This window comes from Vespula vulgaris, chromosome 10 (genome assembly GCF_905475345.1).
Source record: "Vespula vulgaris chromosome 10, iyVesVulg1.1, whole genome shotgun sequence".
Lineage (NCBI taxonomy): Eukaryota > Metazoa > Arthropoda > Insecta > Hymenoptera > Vespidae > Vespula > Vespula vulgaris.
The window spans coordinates 5,114,064-5,136,079 of NC_066595.1; the positions used below are offsets into that span (position 1 = coordinate 5,114,064).

The 22,016-nt window shown below is 32.7% G+C and overlaps 1 protein-coding gene across 7 annotated transcripts; it reads left to right on the plus strand.

The window, feature by feature from the left end:
- The first annotated feature begins 123 nt into the window (after window positions 1–123).
- LOC127066941 (E3 ubiquitin-protein ligase HUWE1) lies at window positions 124–21,790 on the plus strand. 7 transcript variants are annotated; one of them, XM_051001249.1, is made up of 54 exons: window positions 124–464; window positions 1,571–1,643; window positions 2,001–2,219; window positions 2,300–2,539; window positions 2,698–2,760; window positions 2,842–3,060; window positions 3,337–3,608; window positions 3,691–3,967; window positions 4,163–4,804; window positions 4,964–5,233; window positions 5,339–5,848; window positions 5,929–6,372; window positions 6,449–6,565; window positions 6,659–6,793; window positions 7,682–7,968; window positions 8,096–8,333; window positions 8,413–8,535; window positions 8,617–8,871; window positions 8,990–9,307; window positions 9,417–9,548; window positions 9,644–9,892; window positions 9,964–10,313; window positions 10,401–10,641; window positions 10,749–10,902; window positions 10,991–12,212; window positions 12,457–12,598; window positions 12,676–12,781; window positions 12,942–13,238; window positions 13,366–13,510; window positions 13,595–13,736; window positions 13,858–13,984; window positions 14,074–14,223; window positions 14,303–14,443; window positions 14,525–14,710; window positions 14,808–14,982; window positions 15,113–15,298; window positions 15,382–15,610; window positions 15,706–15,886; window positions 15,962–16,334; window positions 16,446–16,622; window positions 16,696–17,314; window positions 17,491–17,666; window positions 17,751–17,932; window positions 18,037–18,096; window positions 18,186–18,278; window positions 18,351–18,478; window positions 18,607–18,844; window positions 18,943–19,218; window positions 19,355–19,543; window positions 19,617–19,804; window positions 19,893–20,026; window positions 20,150–20,315; window positions 20,443–20,633; window positions 20,777–21,790. In XM_051001249.1, exons 2-54 carry the CDS (start codon window positions 1,599–1,601, stop codon window positions 20,877–20,879), a joined length of 12,522 nt encoding a protein of 4,173 aa, XP_050857206.1. In that variant the 5' UTR covers window positions 124–464; window positions 1,571–1,598; the 3' UTR covers window positions 20,880–21,790. The 7 variants fall into 7 exon arrangements, with proteins under 7 accessions (XP_050857206.1, XP_050857205.1, XP_050857212.1 ...); XM_051001248.1 differs by lacking the exon at window positions 124–464 and adding an exon at window positions 475–858; XM_051001255.1 differs by lacking the exon at window positions 124–464 and adding an exon at window positions 475–858 and having other exon boundaries at window positions 18,207–18,278.
- Window positions 21,791–22,016: the final 226 nt, after the last annotated feature.

A 22,016-nucleotide genomic window follows, 5' to 3' on the forward strand; every position in this document is an offset into this window, starting at 1 on the left:
CATATCTAGGGAATTTGAACTATATCATATCATGACTACTTCTAAATAGAATGTTCCCGAAATTACGTATTCAGTGGCGACAGTGGATGAACAAACCGTTGTAGTTGACTAGAGCGCTCTTTGCTCGGCTTGGCGGCGATTAGTCTGTGCTTGAAGGCACTTTAGACTCTTGCGCGCGCGTGTGTACTGTTGTGATCGTTTAAGTATAAGATTCGTACGCCACGAGCCATTTCCCCTCCCCCCAGTGCGGTGTATTTAAGACGCAATAACACGTACAGTAATTTTTGAGAATACGGTGTCGTGTAGCAAAATCATCATTTCTTGTAGAGCGGGTCAAGATATTCCGTTGTGCGAGAAAGACTCGCGAAGGACGGGAAACAAGAAACGGTTATCCTTCGTGGAATGCTTCAGTAAAATGGCGGTAATCGACAGTGCAATTGGTGCTCAACGATAGAGGAAAATCGGTGCGTTCGGATTATCGACGACGTTTTAAAGTTGTTTTATATTCGTACTATCACGATAGATATTCGATTAACTCACAAACGACGTTGAGTTTCAAATTAAAACCTTTTTCATCAAGGTTTTTCTTCCGTTATCATTTTTTTTTTCTCTTTTCTTCGTCGCCTTCAAATTGAAGAGTAATACATCGCGAAGAAGGATAATAAGGGAGGAGGATCAGGTTAGCACCGTAGGGTGCTGAGGAGGCCATTGCATGCGCTCGAAATCTTCCTCCACAGTCGTTACAAGCGCGATGCACGTGTCACATCGTAATCTTTGCAAGAACGTTGAAAGCGTTAATACAAACGAGAGAGATACGGTACGAGTAGGAGTCGGTGTCATCGACGAGATTAAAGTTAGGTGAGAGACAACGTCCTCTGATTGTGTTCATTCGTGATGTATTTTTTCTCTTCGTAAGAAAGATAGAGATAGAGATGTAGAGAGAGGTAAAGTAAGAAAGAAAAGAAAGAGAAACAGAGAGAGAAAGAGAGCGCGAGCGAGCGAGCGAGCGAACGACGAACGAACGAGCGTGTGTTGAAGAAGGGGTAGAGAAGAGGAAAGAGAGAGTACGAAATTGCTTTCCTTGTTGTCATGCGAGCGAACGTCGTTACGGTCTAGAATCGAATTTTTTACTACTGACGTTTGTCAAACGTAAGCAAAACGATAGTATTTCGATGGTTCTATTGTTTATTAAATATTTTCACATGATAGATAGGTTAGGCCAATCTAACAGATGACTTTGCAAAATGACACCGTGGTTCGTGGTTTTACGAACAAGAATTTTCTGGATAATTCGAGCGAACAAAACGATATAAAGTATCCAAAAAAAGAAATAAATTAAATATTCGAGTGTTTGTCATGATACCGTTAAATGCCAATAAGCACAAAACACTTTTTATGGATATTGGTGAAAGTTCATAATTAGGGAATATATTATATGCTTTGTTAAATATGTAATTTTTTAATTGATAAATTAATTCTATACCAATTAGACGTGGAAAACAAAATCTAATTTGAGTTTCGTTATTAAATTCTTAGAAGAAACCTACAAAAAAATTATTTTTCATTTCAGATATTAGGTCTTGCAAAGAAATACTAAAATGAAGATCGACAGAAGCAGATTGAAAAAGTGCACTTCAGAAGTTGTAAGTAAACTATTTTATAGATTGAGTGATGTTTAATTTATTGCAAATTTATATAAAAATCTTTGAGTTGCTTCAAAATATTTTATATAATATTTAAATCATGATATGATACAATGATAGCAATACAGATTTATTCTTGAAAATAATTATAATATTATAGTAGATAATTTTTCTGGCTACTACTGTTTATTCTGATGTGTGTGTGTGTATATATATATATATATATTGGAAGAAGAATCAATTATATAAATAGTTAGATGATGTAATACTTATTTATAATATAATTTTTTTAATGGTAATATGCAAAAAAGAATTGTTTGTATGAAACCAAATTCATATTAATTTATTAATCTATAGCCAGCTGAATGTCAAGCCCTCATAAGCAAATTACGTTCTTGCTCCCACGCGGAATTATTAGAGGAGCTAAAACAAATAGATGCTTGGACTTTTGGAAAGTGTGAATTATTTCATTGGATTGATGTCTTGGATCTTAGCGATAGTATTTTAGAAGAAGCTACAGCAAGAAGCTCAGATAATCCATGGGAATTGGCATGTGACTTGCCTCAAAATGCAGAGGTAAATTTAATATCCCAATAATATATATCATTTTTATGAGAATAAAAGTAAACATAAATAAAATGAATAACTTTTTACAGGCAAAAGAATTACTTCTCTGGGTTCTTCATTTTACTACATTGTTAATTGAACATTCATTCTCACGGCATTTGTATAACAGTATGGAACATCTAATTACATTATTATCAAGTTGTGACATGCACGTGGTTCTTGGTGTATTAAATCTTTTGTATATGTTCAGTAAGCGTAGTAATTTTATTACTCGTTTAAATAGTGACAAACGTCAAGCTCTTCTTAGTAGACTAAACCATCTAGCAGAGGTTAGTGTAATCAAGTTTTAATATAGTAAATAGATTATTTATGATAATAATAATAATAGTAATAATAATGATGATGATGATGATGATGATGATGATAATAATGATGATGATGATGACGGTAATAATAATTTTGATACATGATTTTCTTTAATTTATAGAGTTGGGGTGGAAAAGAAAACGGTTTTGGATTAGCAACATGTTGCAAGGAACATCCAGATAAGGTATTACATGAATTTCGCGTGTTTTATAAAGATTATAAGATTACTTTCAGTATTTTGAAACATTTCTATTGTTTTATTCAGCCATTCCCGTCAAGCGCTACAACGTTACATTTTGAATTCTATGCAGAAAATCCCACTGTAACAGAGAGTGCAATTACATCAAATATTAGTATAAAAAAGATTGGTCAAACAAATTATGCAACATATATACATATAGAAGGTGTAGATAAACTTGGTAAAACACCAGCACAAATAATGAATGACTTATTAAAAATTTATAATGTACCTCAGGATCGTCAGGTATATTCTTTATGATTAGTACTTACAGGATATGTAGATATTCTACTCTATGATCATTCTAGTTTATGACTTTCAAATTGTAAATTATAAATAATTTATTCTATGATAGAATACACATGATTATTTAATATCATTTTGATATTTCTAATTATAAATTTTATTTTACTTTATTTTTATATTTGAAATATTTATTGATATATTTGTTTTTTGTATAGTTATGGTAACATATAATTTTTATTACTTGAAAAGAGTTAATAATCTTTCCCATGTTTTTAGATGGCTTTATTGACACATGTTAGGCTGGCTCACAGTTTCTCAGATTATCGTAGGCGTTTGCAATGTGTTCAAGCTCGTCTTCAAGCATTATCTGTATTAGTCTATAGCAACGCATTGCAAGAAAATGCACATAGTCTCTTACATGCTGGACTTCTTGAAGAATTAGTGGAATTACTTGAGTTGCCACACTCTCATCTTGTTGAAATTCGTGCTGCAGCATTACGCACCCTTACTAGTATTATACATTTGGATCGTAATCCACATTTTCCAAAGTATGTATATATTTTATTAATATTTTTATAAAAATATGAATTTATATTTTTATATATCATGTATATTTCATATTTTTGATAGAAAACCTGGCTCTAGATTAAATATGATCATCGATGTGACTGGTGCCAGTTCATATCATGGCTTTTTACCTGTTCTTATTCGTACTTGCATAACAACATTAACATCATCACAAGCAGATGGACAGCCGTTTCCACTGCCATTGGCAACGGCTTTATTCAGTTTTTTATTTCATCTTGCTAGTTATGAAGCAGGAGCAGAAGCTCTTGTTAGTTGTGGAATGATGGAAAGTCTTCTCAAAATAATAAATTGGCCAGGGAGTGAATTAGAACATATAACGGTATGTAGAGTGTAAGAGGACAAATATTTTAAACTTAAAATTAAAATATTATTTGTTTAAAGCACTTTCAGATGTTATAAGTTAAGTTCTATTTTAATTTTAAGCAATGAATACTAATTATAATTAAATATATATATATATATATGCTTTATGAAATAGTATACAGTAATATATTTAAAAAATTTATATTTATAGTTTGGTACTAGAGCAGTGCGTGTGATAGATCTGATTGCAAATATCGATATGCAAGGATTTCAAGCTCATGGTGGTTTGGCTAGTTTTATTAATCGGCTTGATATGGAAGTTAATGTCTGCAGAAAAGAGCAACCTTTTGAAATAGAACCACAGCTTTATGAAGATACACCACAAACTGTACATGAAAGATCTTTAGATAGAGATGGAGAAGCTTCTTCACGCCGCTTAAATGAAACTTTCGAAGAACGCGAAGAATCTTTGAATCCAATGGAATTTTCAGAAGATGAAAATATGAGTACTAAAACAGATGATAAAAATGAACAGTTACCTGATTATTCTGCTGCAAAGACTGGAAAGACTTGTCTACTACAACGTGCTGCACTTTTAAAATCTATGTTAAATTTTCTTAAAAAAGCAATTCAAGATCCAGCTTTCTCTGATAGTATTCGACATGTTATGGAAGGAACGTTACCGTCATCTTTAAGACATATTATAAGCAATTCCGAATATTATGGTCCTTCCCTGTTTTTACTTGCTACCGATGTTGTAACAGTGTACGTTTTCCAAGAACCATCGTTACTCTCATCGCTGCAGGATAATGGGTTAACAGATGTTGTATTGCATGCTCTTCTTATTAAAGAAGTAAGTATATCTTGTATTTATAGCTTTTATTGTGAATACGATCGATCTAATTGAATGAAAAATTTCATTACTAGTTTTAAATGTTTCGCATTTATGTAATGAAATTATCTACTGAAATTTATAGATGTGTAAAATGTAAAATGATTTTTTTATATACAGGTTCCTGCAACTAGAGAAGTTCTAGGATCATTACCCAATGTATTCAGTGCACTTTGTTTGAATCAACGTGGTCTTGAGTCATTTGTGAAACGTCGTCCCTTCGAACGATTGTTCAAAGTGCTTCTCTCACCAGTTTATTTATCGGCTATGCGAAGACGCAAAAGCGCGGACCCACTTGGTGATACAGCTTCTAATTTAGGCAATGCTATGGATGAATTGATGAGACATCAACCAAGCTTAAAAGTTGATGCTATCTCTGCAATTATTAAGGTACATTATTATTATTATTATAGTAGAGATACATTGTGTAAATGATGATACATTTATCTAATTCTAAACAATAATGCATTAATATAAAATATTTGATATATATAGTTGCTTGAAGAACTTTGCGTACTTGGTTGCGATCCACGATACATATGTTGGCGTGGTGTTAGTAAATCGGATAATTCTCCATCAAATTCTGGATGTGGAAATCGTCAATCTTCGGGTCAGTCAGTTGGCGTTGGTGTTGGAGATTCAGCAGGTGGTAGTGGTGGAGGCGGAGGAAGTAGTAGCGACGAAGAGGAAGAAGATGAAGAAGAAGCTAGCACTAGCTCTCATCCCCAACGCGAAGAACAACCCTCTCCATCTCCCGCACAACCTGGACCACCACCTCAACCCAGAGAAAAAACACCAATTGCCTTGGTTGATTATATTCAGAACGTTATGAAGTTCGTCGATGCCATATTGAGTAACAATTCGACGGATGATCATTGTAGAGAATTTGTTGCGCAAAAAGGACTCGTACCGCTCCTTTCCATTTTAGGATTACCAAATTTACCAGTAGATTATCCTGTTGCTCAAGCAGCTCAGGCTGTAGCTTCAGTGTGCAAAAGTATTTTGGTACGTTGATATTTAATGCAATAAATTAAAAATTAGCAAGAATTAAGATCTATTATTATAGTTTACATTTTTATTTATAGAATTTAGCGCATGAACCTTTGGTTCTTAAAACGGGATTGTCACAATTAAATGAGGTTCTGAATTTGCTAAAGCCTCTTTGCAGTAACATGCAATCGCCTGCAGGTTCTGTTTTACTACACGAATTGGCTTCAGCACCAAATCTTGAGACAGCTTTCACAAGTGATACAGCAACGCCATTATTACACGCTATGAATGCAGCTCATGGATATATTGTAATGTTTGTCCATGTTTGTCGAACGAGTCAAAGCGAGATTCGAAACTTATCTATGAATCATTGGGGATCTGACTTAGGTTTAACAGTTTTAAAAGGATTGTCTAAGTTATACATGTCTCTGGTTTGGGAAAGTACTTTATTACTTGCGCTATGTAGCGAAGATATCATTCCAGCTGGTTGCGACTTTGGAAAAGAAGATATGGACAAATTAATACCGCCCGAATTAAGAGTAAGTTATAGTGTACTTTGTATTATTTTACTTTTATATATTAACAAATTTTAGACACTAATATAAGTTTTCATAGACGGATTGTGAAAGTTCTACATGGTCTGGTGCTGCTTCTTCTACCGACATAGGTAGTAATGGAATGACAACTGCTATGGAAGCACTCAGCACTGATCCTCCACCTATACCCATGGAGGTAATTATAAATTAATGAATGTAGAACATAGAAAAAAAAAGAAAGGCACAGAAAAAGTGAATTATAATATTAAAATATTCACGAAATGTTTAGGTCGATGATAAGCCAAGCACAAGTGCTGGAAGGACATCACCTAATTCTCATCAACTTAAATATATTAAGCCTTTATTAGGTGCATCATCAAGATTAGGTAGAGCACTTGCAGAGTTATTTGGTCTACTTGTTAAGGTATAGTCAAATTTATCTTTTATAAATATTATGTTCATAGTATATTTAATAATATTGCATTATACAAATTTTGTTTAAAATTAAAAAAACAATTAAAAACTATATTTTAGCATACATATAAATAAATTATAATATATATTTTCTCGCTTTAATGCAAATGATGAAGTGAGAAATACATTGCCTAAATTCGATTATAATCGCAAATATAAAAATAAAACTTATATAACAGTCATCAGATATTAAATTAAATTTATTATACAATATAAATTTAGATTGTTCAAAGCAACCGTTTCTACCGTCTAGTGTGTAAATCCGCCATTGTATATAATGTATATTATAATTTTTCTTTATTATATTTAATATATGTAGAATAATACTATCCAATACACATTTTGATGCCTAAAAAGTAAAACTTATTCTTAAATATATTTGGGGCACTAATTGCAAAAATGGCAATATTTTTATTCTGTCAATTATAATTTTGAAGATAGGCATAACTATCTTATATGCTAATTCAACAAGTTGTCCATAAAAATTTAGAATTTTTAAGTGTTTTACCTGTACAAATAAATAGATCATATTAAATTCTAGAGTTGAATTTACACTGACTATGTTTCATTCTGGCCGTAAAAAATCATAATTAAAAATGTATACTTTATTATTAAATTATGATTCTTACATACAAGTGTTTGTGCCATGTCTCGAAATCTAGAGCTGATATAATGAAATTGATGCCATTTTTGAAGTTAGTGCATCAAGTATATAAATATAATAGGTTTAATTTCCAAAACATCAGATAAAAACTTTTTTTGTTGGGCTGTATAATTTAATGCGTATATATATATTATAATTATATAAATATATACTATAATAAAATTCTTTTTAAAGCTTTGCATGGGTTCACCTATAAGGCAAAGAAGAGGACAGCAAATGCCTTTAACTCCTGCTCTTCCTTCCCAAGCAGCAAGAAGCGTAGCGACTGCTTTGAATTGTTTATTAACGCGTGGTCTATCTTGGGAAATATTACCTCCATCGCCGATTCCTAAGTTCCAATTGACTTTCTTAATATGTTCTGTGGGATTTACATCTCCAATGCTCTTTGATGAAAAGAGGCATCCATATCATTTGATGCTTCAAAAGTTTGTGCATTTGGGTGGACAAAATGCGTTTTTCTTGTAAGTATTACCAAGATACAAATGGAATACATATTATGTTGGCACAATGTAGTTACATATATAAATATATATAAGACATTTAATAGTATAATTTTTATTTTATATTTATTTTATTTTATATTTCCAGAACTTTCCAATGGGCATTGTCAGGAGGAGGACAATTTCCATTATCCGAAGGGTTAGAACATCCAAATTTACCTGATGGCACTGGAGAGTTTTTAGATGCTTGGCTTATGCTTCTTGAGAAAATGGTGAATCCTAAAGCAATTTTAGATTCTCCGCATGTAGTATCTTCTAAATGTACAGGAATGTATGATAGGTATGAAGTATTTGACCCAATAAAATACCTCACGGATATCCACAAGGTAATAATCCGGAAATTATTATTTACAAATGTATATGTATTTCTTATGCTTTTATCGTGTAACGTTTGATTTATTACAGAAAGCTTTTAAAGCGGTGATGCTTATGTGGGGTAAAAAGCCATTAAAAAATTATGGAGCTCGTATGACAGAATCTATATTATCGATCTTGCGACATATATTACGCGGTGAAAAAATAATTAAGGTAAATAATGTATAATATTTAAGATCTTTTCGATGATTATTGTATTTAAATTATTAAATAAATTATTAATAAAATCCGCAGGAACGCTCTGAAAGAGAGAAAAATAACGAAGGTGTTTCGGCTAGTGGTAGTGGCAGTACTAGTTCCGTTGGTAGAAGCGGAGCAATATCAGATAGACGAGATGAACCAGAAGCAGATGTAAATTTGGAACATTTGAGGCAATTGATGGACATGGGTTTCAGTAGAGCCCATTGCATTGAAGCTCTCTTACATACGATGACCGTTGAGCAAGCAACCGAATATCTTCTGGCAAATCCTGCTACATTACGAAGACCAGTAAGATTTAACGTAACTTATTCGTTATATATTAATTCTGCGTACAGAATAAGAAACAAAAAGTTATTCGTTTGTCACAAATCTTAAAAGAGCGATTGTTGTATGCGTTTGTACTTAGGATGCTCCATCAGGTGATCCAAATCGTGTTGTTACTATGGAATTAGAATTAACCGAAGATGAAGACATTACGCAGGTTCTTGCTATGGCATTTGCCGATACCGACGCATTAAAAGCACCAGGACCGGAAGAACCAGATAGAGAGACAACATTAACAGAGAGCATAGATGAATTTACTCGTAATGCGTTAGCACAATGTCTTAACCTTCTGGATCTTATGCCCGACACGGTATATAGAATTTGCGATTTATTAGTAACTATTACAAAACGAAATGGGGATGAGTGGCGAGATAATATGTTACGGCAATTAATACGAGAGGTAATGTGTATATTTATATTATAATTCGTAGATTAATGATAAAGAATAATTATTTCTTTATATTTCTTTGTGGATTAAACTTCTAAATGATATTATAATAATTCAACAGATCGGTGACTTAGTCGATTATTTGATCGATATTACTAAAAGTCAAGATGAAAATGCTGGAACGCGATTAGTAGAATGCGAGGAAGCAAATAAAGTGTCAAGACGTATCTATCTTTATACTTTATTTTTTGAGGTTGGTATACAAAAGTATCGATTTACTTAATTTTATTCTATTTACCTTTGTCTGCATTCTTTATTTGCTTTCTTTCTATATTTAAATTATTATAGGGTACCTTTCAAGAAATGCGGGTACCTTGTGCCCGAATTGTCGAGGAGTGTGTTATGTTAGACAAACTTGTGAAATTACTTGTTATGAGCGAAGGACCGCTTACTGCTAATAAGAATAAGATCGTAAAAGAAAGTAAGGATGGAACAGTCTGTGTAAAGACTCCTAAATGGCTTGCACCTTTATTATTACTTATAGACCGTTTAGAGAAGGTTGGAACTCTCACAAAAAGAAAACAACTAATGCATAAAGTAAGTAAACGATACAATACAATGGGAAGTAATTAATACAAGGAAATATCTCTAATTGGATGCTTCACCAGGTCACAAATTGTATGTGGAAATGGTTCGATTTAAGTACTGGAAAATGGACTCTTTATTCACCAATGAATAATAGAATTATTAATGAGGCATACTGGGCAGGAGAGCCCAATGTGCGTATAACATGTAGCAGACGTCGTTATTTAATAACATTTTCATGTATGACTCAAGTAAACGAGGAAAGTGACAATAGGAGACCAATTACGATGGGTTTTAACTTCAATAGTGGTACAAACGAAGATGGTGGTTCTGGTTCTGATTCTAATATGGATACCGATGATAGTCCAGTCGAGGAAAAACGAAACGCTGTAGTACAAGGTTTAGATCCTAGTATAGCACCAAGTATCGTACGGTAAATTCAATCTTCTTGTTTTGATTAGTAATTTTATTAACAAAATAGGGATATTGCAAAATATTCATTTATTATTTATGTTTTTAGCGCGTGTGTAAAATTATTAGCTATCCCGGTTGATCGCGATACACTCCATGCCTTGATGAAAGTATGTTTGCGTTTAACGAGGGATTATAAAAATGCAGAAGTATTTGCACGTGAGGGCGGTGTAAAATTGCTTCTTGAAATGACTCAGTCCAGTACCTTTATCGGATGTATTAATCTAAGTACACTCCTTATAAGACATACGTTAGAAGAGCCACGTATTCTACGTCTTGCTATGGAGAAGGTATTACTTTAATAATTTCCGCGACGATCATAAGCGAAGTGGTATTGGATATTATAAAACACATTAAGGAATTCGAGATTAATTCTGATTTTATTATTTCTAATTAGGTCATACGCACGCGCACGCAAAGTAATATTCCTCCTGCATACAAAGAGATTTTGTTTATGACTCGACAAATTAGCAGTGCAGTATGTCGCAATCCTGAAGTTTACAGAGAAGTTTGTGAAAATATTCTTAGAGTTGATATTAACGTATTAAAAAGTGAGTATCTGACTTATAATTGGAAAGATGCAAGATGAGAAGCAATTATACTTAAAATGTGTATATTTATACATACATATTATTGTAGGGGATGACATTGATAGCAGATTAGTCGTCAAAGCCTTGCCTCCTACTCATTCTCCAGCCTTACCAATGGTAGAAGAAGTTTCTATCGGCGTTGTTCGTGATTTATTAAATGCATTAATCAAACCGGTGCCTATACTACCTGATGATGGATCTGTAACACCGACGGGAAGTCCAGAAAAAAAGACAACACATTCAACCTCTGCAACTGGCAATGCATCTTCGTCATCTTCAAGACGCGATGTACTTAGAAATAATGCGATGTCTACGAATGATCCTCTAGATGATGATGATCAAGTATCTCAAATTATTCCTCTTAAAATATATACGGATGTGAGCAGTAATGGTAAAGCAGAATCAGAAGAAGCGAAAAAGCCATTATTGGCAAAGTCTGCAATATTAAAGACATTAGCCGATGCAGTTCGATCCTATGGTGCAATTGTTAGTCTTATTACTGAACACACATATAGAGCAGGCCAGAGTGAATTAGTGACGGAAGATACCACAGCTCTTGCATTTCTGCTTGATAAACTTTTGCCGATGTTACCAGAAAACTCCAGTGATCGTCAATGTAATAATATGGCACGTACGCTAATAGCTGCTATAGCATCGTGTAATCATTCACCGGATGTGCAGACGACATTAGTAACTGAAGTTAAAGCGGCATTGACACGAACATTAGCACTTCCAGAGAGTGCGGAAAAACATGCACAATTGCAGTTATTAATTGGTTTGATTTCCACTATGATTGATAGTTGTCCACTTACATCACACGCACAACTAAGAGCATCTTTGAAAATTCATCAATATAATAATGTTAATTATATTGTCAGAATTATGCTTAAAAAGGGTATTATAACTGACTTAGCTAAAATTCCACATAGTCTTGATCTTTCGAGTCCACATATGGCTGGAACTATAAATGCTGCTTTGAAACCTCTTGAAACATTATCTCGAATTATTAATCAACCAATGCCTGGAGGTATTAATAAATTCACGAAGCCGAAAAATAGAACCGTTCATGAAGAACCGATAGGAGAGCAAACTGGTACTACGACTTCGGAAACTACTCATGCTGTCGGCGAGGAAACTATTGAGGATGCGGAAAACACCGAGCATGACATTTCAGTGACAGCAGAAAGTTTAGAACCAACATCTGAGAGTCACGTACATGAAGTAGGAGATGAAGCTGCCTTAGAAGACATCATGGATCAACTTCTTGAAAGGTAATAATACATAAATAATTAATTTTTAAATCAAACTACAAAAAATATTTTTGATTTTATTAAATTTCATTAAAATATATGAATTCTTGATAATGTTGATATGGTTCAATATTTTTTGTACTTTATTTTTAATTTCATATAAAAATGTAATTTTTGAATCATTAATTTTCAAATGATTTATTGTATGAATAACTAAGAACTCAGATATGAGCGCAATAGTTGTGCAATGCTTATAATCAAGCAGTGTGCTATTTTCCAGAGATGGTTCTACCGTGGCAGAAGAACAATCGTCTCGGTCACATCGGCCAATGGATATTGACGATGAAAGTTTAGCGATGCGTGATCCAGAAGGAGACTTCGATCCAACACGTGACACCACCGTAAGAGTAACATCGCTTTTCTTTTTTCTCTTCTATTATTCTGTTCTTGTGTTCTTTTTAATAATTTTATTTTATTTTTATAGGAAGATCTAATGAGCTCTGATTCGGATTCAGACAGTAATCAATCAGATGATAATGAAGACGAAGTTCAAGATGACGAAGACGAAGAGGAAGAGGAGGAAGATGAAGGTAACAGTAGAAACATCTTATTAATTGTTATTCCATATTATCTGTAGTTTCAGAATATGACTAATAATTTGTATAAAAGGTTTCAGTGTAGTTTAATATTTTTATCTATAACAAACATGTAGATTACAATAGAAATATAGATAACGATTTATTTATCCAGGTGAGGAGAATGAAGAAGAAGAAGAGGAAGAAGAAGAAGGTTCGTCAAACTATGAGGAAGATGGAATAGAATTTTATGAGGATGTTGGAGAAGCTAGTGGTGTCTTTCGTATGTTTCCATCTGCAGAACGTGATGGTGGCAATGTTGTTATGATACAGCATAATATCGATAATCAAGACAATGTAAATACAGTCTCATCTACACCTATTTCAACTCGACCTGGTCTATCGTGGAATACAAGCTTCCCTCTACCACTTGGTTTATTTGAAGAACCACCTTCTTTTTCTGAAGGAAATGGTAAATACAAAAGATTTCAAATATAAATTATATCGAATTTTTAATCTGCAAATTTTTGCATTTGTAGAAGGTATGTTATATTTACGTATATACTTGTCTCATAAGAAGATATTTATTTTAATTCTAGGTATTAGTTCACATCCTATATTAATAGCTCAAGGTAGTTTTGATAGTGGAAATCCAAGAGCTCAACGAGTGCTTCGCCATCGACGATATCAATATTTACAACTATCTAATTCTCGCAATCCAAATCCACCTGTAATATTACAAAGGTACGTACTTTAGTAACCTTCAGTATTGTTTAATAATTTTTCCTTTTTTCTTTTGACTTGATTTTTTTTCTTTTTTATTTTCAGACTTTTAGGTCCAACTGCACAGAGTCTTCCTTTATCAGCTAGTCAAGTTTTAGCTTCTAGCTTTAGGGACACACGTGTTGTTGTAATGGATAATGGCCTTGGAATATTTACAAATCAAGAAGAAGAACAAATTGATTTTGTAGTAAGTAAATAAAACTTATTATAGTATCTTATTAAACGTACTTGAAAAATAATTTTATTATTAGTATAGTATAGTATAATTCATAAGTGTAATTTTATTATTAATGACAATAAATTTATAGGATCAATCGGGTTACTTGTTTGGACCAAGTTTGGCTGCAACCTTAAATAACATTCCAACTGCATTACATTGGTGGATCGAAGAAAGCAAACTATTAGATGGAGATTCACAGCCCGATTGTTGTGTTGGTGAGAATTGTTAAAATATGGAAATATATCAATCATTTTTATATAAATTTGTAATATATCTGTAACATTTCATTTTCCATGAAAAAAAGGTGTTGTACACAAAATGATTCCTAGTCTTGAGAAACACAGAAATGCTGAATTAGCTGAAAGAAAAGAAAAACGTAAGAAGCAGCATGGTTCAGAAAGGGAAACTGAGAGAGATGGAAAAGAAGAAAAGGACAGTACAAAAAATGTTGAATGTAAGTGCGAATGGAATGAATTAATATAACAAAATTCTTTATACAAGGTATAATGTTAATAAGTATGTTTAATCTTTAGCGGGCCCATCAACAACAATTTCAATAGAAGAAGAAAGAAACTTGGCATTATCTCAAAGAGATGACACGATAGTTATTACAGCTCCTGAACCTCACGCTGAACCTATAAGGCAGGAATGTATACCTGATGAAGATATCATTGGTAATTGTATATAGAACAATATTATGTGTACTTTATATTAAGTATTTTTATCATTTAATGTTGGTTATTATGTTTACTTAGATGTAACTGGAGAAATGGAAGTGACAGTCCAGGATGATGAAGAACGACCACGTCCTCCTCCACCGCCAGAAGAACAATCTACAAATACTAGGCAACCCCGGATTGATTGGACTCCTAGATTAGAGCTCGCTGAAAGTATCGTTGATTCTGTACTTGCTCCTTGTGCTTCTGAAGTTTCGAGACTAAGTAAATATATAATGTTCATTGTTAGTTTGTAATATACAATGGTTATAATTAGAAATTTTGCCTGAGAATTTCATTTATATATTATTTTATGAAATAGGACAATCGGAACATACTACCGAAACATCAAATGAAATGCCGGATTGTACATCTACACCGATTCTAGTAGATTTTAGTCAAGAGGTCAATGAAGATCTTTCAAGAGAGAGTAGTGATTCGGCTGATTGGATCAGACGTCTATTAACTGATGATAGTCAATCTGGTGTAGAACGAAAGTAAGTAAAGTTATTAATAATTGATAGCGGTTAAAGAATACAATTAAATTATTCTAATTTTATTATATTTTTCATATATATAATAATAATGCGTACTATTTCGATACATGAATGTTATTAATTTATTCAGTGCAAATATCGTCGGCCAAGATCCAACGTCTTCGACATCTGAAAATGCACATCCAGAAACATCGAGTCAACAACAGCAATCACAACAGCCATCTCAAGAACAACAGTTACCAGATGGTGTAGATCCATCCTTTTTAGCTGCCTTACCAGAGGACATGCGTGATGAAGTCATAGCGGAACAACTGAGGTATGTTAAAATCAATGATTTGTAAATTATATGAATATTACGGGCAAAAATAGCAGTATCACATATAATTTATTATTATACAGACTTCAGCGCATAAGGCAACGCGCTCAAGCTACAGCAGCCGAAGAACTTACGGGACCGGTTGAAGTAAATCCAGAGTTTTTGGCCGCATTACCACCAGCCATTCAAGAAGAAGTTCTTGCCCAGCAAAGATTGGAACAACAAAGACATGCAGCTGCTTCTGCAAATCCGGAAGATCCGGTCGATGCTGCGGCATTCTTTCAAAATTTACAACCTTCCTTACGACAAGCTGTTAGTAAATTTTTTAACATCCAACATTAATTCTTTTCTTAAATTTTGAATCTATGGCTACATCAATTGTTTTCTATTTCTTTATCCTTTCATAGATTCTTACGGATATGGAAGAATCGCAAATATCTGTTCTACCTCCAGATTTAGCACAAGAAGCTCAAAATTTGCGTAGAGAATGGGAAGCTCGTAATCGGCATATGATGCAGGAGAGATTCCTTAGTCATGTTAGTCAAGGCAATACAGCATTATCGAGCATATTGAGAAGTTCGGGTGGAGGTAATTATTATGCGCTTCTTAAAGAAATTATGCGCGTGTTAAAGAAGTTAAATTAATAGAATATAACTTTAATAGGCAGAGGAGGTGGTACACGATATGCTATCCATGCAGTTCCACAGAGAGCTCAGTGGGGATCTTGGAATCCTCGTGGAGATACTGCTATAGCACATCAAGGAGCAGGTTTACGTTTGAGAGGAAGACAATTACTTGATCACGAATCGATGGCATGTTTGTTGGTCTTACTATTTGTCGATGAACCTAAAATTAATACTCTAAGACTTCACAGAGTGATCAGAAATCTCTGTTATCATGGCAGCACAAGAGAATGGGTAGTTAAAGCCTTACTTAGTATCATGGAGAGAAGTAATGATGAAACTAGGGATATAATTACAGATTTCAGTGGAAAATTTAAAAGAAAAAGTTTGCTTCCTACCGCTTCAGATTATTGGTAAAGAAATTAAGTTGTTCTTTTTTTTTAGAATTTTTTTTAGTTTATATATATAATATACACACATTCTATAAAAATAAATAAATAAATTGAGAATGCTATTATTTTTAGGTATCCTAAAATTTTTGAACAGAGAAATAATACACAATCGTGGCTAAATATTAGTATGGATGCAGCTTTAGGATGTAGAGCAAATGTATTTCATATTATCAGACATGGTGGTAAAAAGTCAGAAAGACAGGGTAGCATAATAGCTATTCATCCACAAGCTGCACCAACAGTTTGTAGGTTGGTATATAAAGATTTTCTTTATTTGTATCTTGATAAAGTTATCCTTTCTAATGTTATTTTAATTCTATAGGCACACTTTAGAACTCCTAATCTCTTTAGCAAAAAGTTTTCCGGGATATTTTGTGCCAATAAAATCTAAAGAGTCAGAAGATAAAGATAACAGTAAGGAAAAAGATATAGGCAATAACAAAGATGAAACTATTTCGAAATCAAAGTCTGCATCAAAACCAGGCAAGAGCGATATTCCAGATTTTTGGGATATGCTACTAAAACTTGACTCTTGTGCTTCAAAGAAAGGAAAATCTGTTGCAAGAACTCATTCAAATTCAAATTTGGGAGTGGATTCGGAGCATACAATGACAACTTTTGAAGCATCTCCATTTGGTCAATTAATTTCAATGCTAAATTGGTCTGTTATTAAACGAAGCAGTCAATTAACTGACAAACTATTGCGGTTGCTTTCTCTGATCTCAATTGGATTGACAGAAGTAAATCTATATCGTCGACAAGAAGGTAATAAAAATAAAAAAACAGAATTAAATAAAGAACAGAGTGTTGCTGCGCCAGAAGGACATTTGAGATTAGCCGTACAAGTATTGACTAGTAAAAGTTGTTCCGAAGAAGGCTTAGAAGACGCAACGGCATTGTTGCTTAATTTATCACACTGCCCAGATCCAACTAGACAATTGGTATAGTATTGCTAAAGTATTATATATGATATATAATTCTGTGATTTTTTTTATGATTTTTTTTTTATGATTATTTTTTATGAATTTATTTAAAAATATGAAGTATTATATTTATTATTTATAAGAGATTAACTGTTTTTCTAATTTTCCTTTTTATTTTTCATTCTTTCGAATAGATACTGAATTTACTATTAGAAGGAGCGATGGAATTGGCAAACATGGTTTGTGAACACATCAGTGATTTAATGACAGAACTTAAAGTTTTAAATCGCGAATTGAGCAGAAGGAATTCTATTGAAGAACAACCATCGACCAGTTCTGGGGGAGGTGGACGTGGAATTCTTTTGGATAGGTAAGAATTAACTTACAATTTGCACATTGTTAGTTTCTGTTTTCTACACATTTGAAGATTAAAATCTGTAATATCTCTTTAAAGATTTACCAATGAAAGCGTGGTTGTAACGGCACCAAGTAAAGTCAAAGCCGGAAGCGATCTCCAATTACCATCAATGGCTGCTCTTGTCAGTAAGACCTCTAGTCAGGCATTCTTTTTAAGAATACTTAAAGTTATTGTACAGATAAGGGAAGCTGTGCGTTTAGCAAGTACAAAGAAAGCAGGTATATATTTAAAATATATTTATAACATTATTACAATTTATAATTGAAATTTTATCTTGTTTGTGACAAAATGTATCTTTCCTTTTTTTTTCTTTTTTATTCAGCAAACCAAGCACCTGCTCCTACTACGGACACGGCAACATCGAGTCAAATCTCAGGAACAGGTGATATATTGTATTTACTGTTGTTAGATTATCTATACATAATTATTATTATTTAGTATTATTATATCATACTTTATGCCATGTTTCAGCCGATGATAATTCTTGTGCAGATGTTCCTATGGACACGGTGCAAAGTAATGCTGTTAATTCGGAAAATGCAAAGACAATTTGTCCACGTACTGGTAAGTTAGATAAAAATAGAATATATATACACCTACTAACGAATGAAAATTATGTACTTGTTTTTATCATAGATGATGAAAAATCACCACTTCCACATTTAAGTGAAAGTTTAGTGTTGGATCATTTATGGGAAACACTTAGTGCTTGTTTATTAGAATTGGAATATACTCCAGACCATCATGCCGTCCTTGTTTTACAGGTAAGGCAATTATATTATTCAAGATAGTAAAATAAGGAGTTAACTTTCGCTAAGTCTAATTTTTTAAAATGTTATGGATCGTAATAATATTTCTAAAAAACTATGACAATTTCATATTTTATTTATAGCCTGCCGTGGAAGCATTTTTCTTAGTCCACTCATCGTCTACTACATCTCGTGAACGACATCGCAATACTAACACGGAAAATCGTGAGGTCGTGCCAGATTTAGCACCAGTTTCACCAATATATTCCGATAACGAAGGTACTTCTCAAACAGAAGCTGGTACCAATACTTCTTGGGATACAACTATTTCAGCGCAAAAAACTCTACCACCAGATCAATTAAAATTCTTGAAATTTGCTGGTATGGTTTTTATTTATATTTATATATTTATATACGAAATTACGTATAAAAACTTGTCTTGTATTTGCTTTTTTTTCTTACATATTATATTATTTTAGAAACGCACAGAACTGTACTGAATCAAATTCTACGACAAACAACCACCCATTTAGCCGATGGTCCATTTTCAGTGTTGGTTGATCATACAAGAGTATTAGACTTTGATGTAAAGCGTAGATATTTCAGAACAGAATTGGAACGAATGGACGAAGGTATCCGTAGAGAAGAACTGGCAGTTCATGTGCGTAGAAGTCATGTTTTCGAAGATTCATTTAGAGAACTTCATAGAAGAAATGCGGATGAATGGAAGAATCGCTTTTATATTGTTTTTGAAGGTAAATACGGAATAAATAATTTTTTATTTTTAGTAATCTTGTTAATATCGATATATTGTCTGGGCATAGATAAGTTATCTGTCAAGGAATCGATCACAGCAATTATAAAAATAATGTTTTTATTGATTTGTTGAAGGAGAGGAAGGGCAAGATGCAGGAGGTTTACTGAGAGAATGGTATGTCATTATTTCGAGAGAAATCTTTAATCCCATGTATGCTCTCTTTACTGTTAGTCCTGGAGATCGGGTTACATATATGATCAATTCATCTTCTCATTGTAATCCCAATCATTTATGTTATTATAAATTTGTTGGACGGGTTATTGGTAAGTATTAATGTTTATTGTTATCTATTTTGTTTATGATTACAGGAAAATAATGAAATGTTTCTTTTAACAGCTAAAGCTATTTACGATAATAAATTATTGGAATGTTACTTTACACGTAGTTTTTATAAACATATACTTGGAATCCTTGTAAAACATACCGATATGGAAAGTGAAGATTACAGTTTTTACAAGGGGCTCGTTTATCTCACGGAGCACACTATTTCTGATCTTGGTTATGAATTGACATTCTCAACGGAGGTAAATAAATTGATATTCAAAATTTATTTTTATAGACTTAAATGAATATTTAATCTTCAAATGTATAAAAATCACAAAATTTTGTTAGGTAAATGAATTTGGTGTTAATGATGTTCGAGATTTAATACCAAATGGCCGTAACATAATTGTTACAGAGGAAACAAAACTTGAATATATTAGGCTAGTATGTCAAATGAAAATGACTGGAGCAATTCGTAAACAGTGAGTACAAGTACAGAAATCTTCGTTAATGGATTTAATAATTATATATTGTTATTTGTAACGATATTATAAAAAATTATTTTTGTTATTTGTACATTATTTTGTACATTATATTTTTTGTAGATTAAATGCGTTCCTGGAAGGCTTTTATGATATTATACCGAAGAGACTGATTTCCATATTTAATGAACAGGAACTGGAATTATTAATCAGTGGATTGCCTAATGTAGATATTGAAGATTTGAAAGCAAACACTGAATACCATAAATACAGTGCGACGTCACTGCAGGTATACTATCTTTAATAATATAAAATCATTCATATAATAGTTGATTTGTAGCAGTCTCTTATATTTAGAATCAATGAATGTGTTTTAACTTTAGATCATTTAAAATAAAAATAAAATTGTTTAACAGATCCAATGGTTTTGGCGTGCATTACGAGGATTCGATCAAGCCGATAGAGCAAAATTTTTACAGTTTGTTACTGGAACTTCTAAAGTACCTCTGCAAGGTTTTGCTGCATTAGAAGGAATGAATGGTGTACAAAAGTTCCAAATTCATCGAGAGGACAGATCAACAGATAGATTACCATCCGCTCATACATGGTTAGTACTCGATTACATGATTATGTAATCGCCAAAAGAAATTTTAGGATTTATCCTATACCACAATACCGTATATTTTTGTACATGATAGTATGCTGCATGCGTATTCTTCAATTATTTATTTATAAATTCTTCAATTATAGTTTCAATCAATTGGATTTGCCAGTGTATGAAACATACGACAAATTACGCACGAATTTACTCAAGGCAATTCACGAATGCAGTGAAGGATTTGGATTTGCATAAAGTGTAATTTGAATACTGTTTTTACATATTATAAAACTTCATCGTAAATGTGTTGCCCTGCCTATCTACGATATATTATAGAACACGGCCCTTATAATTACTGGCTTATTATTAAATCGGAGATATCCTAAGCAATCATGCTTAATCTTCGTTCAAGATCTACTGATGAGACCTATACATCAACGTATATATAAGATACACACGTATGTATATACGTATAATTATCACGATGTAATTATTGAGAATAATTTTCAATTATATCCGCTACTAAAGTTTATTTCGTTGAGAAAGATCTTGAGGAAGATGCTGAGCTTTACAATAATTTCCAACAAAACGTAATATAGGAAATTTAACTAAGTTATATGGGTAAGATAAATGTAAGGTTCATATTTAAGTAGTAGGAAGTTTAATTTCTCATAAGGAATACATAGGGTGTAAAATGTAATATATTGCACTTCAACTGATTGGCGATACGTTGTAACCGGTTCGATAGTTTATATGGAAATAATACCATGGATACTGCTGGGGAGAAAATGTAGCGTTTAAAAGCGAAACGTTGTAAGAGAGCAAGAGAGAGAGAGAGAGAGAGAGAGAAAGAGAAATATGCAAGTAAATGAGATGTGTGCGAATGAGTGTGTGAATTTGCAAATAAGGGAGCAAATGTTCCAAATAGAAGGGGAAATATTGATGGAAATGATGAGCCTAACTACAAGATTTCATAATAAAAACGCTGTTCTGCCCCATGTAATGTATGGTTGTACACTATTAGTATTAATAATTATAACTAACTTTTAAATAATAGTAATGATCGCTAATTAATATCATTTTAATATTAATCATTCGAAATGTGATGTTAAAATCGTGTAATTTTTTCTTGAAATCTAACGAAATAAAGTTTACAGTTGAACAGACATTACTTTGTAAACACATCGAACGGGACAATATCAATTATGCGCGCAAAAATACATACAGTTATATTATTGGACTCCTTTATTAGATATTGTTAGAGAGAATTACTACCTAGAAATCATAGAATAAACAGAAAATTGTATTTCTTCTAAAAAGGATTGTATTTTTTACTGCGTAGGACAACTTTTCTAATTGCATTCCTTATTCCGTGTTGACACAAAACACATT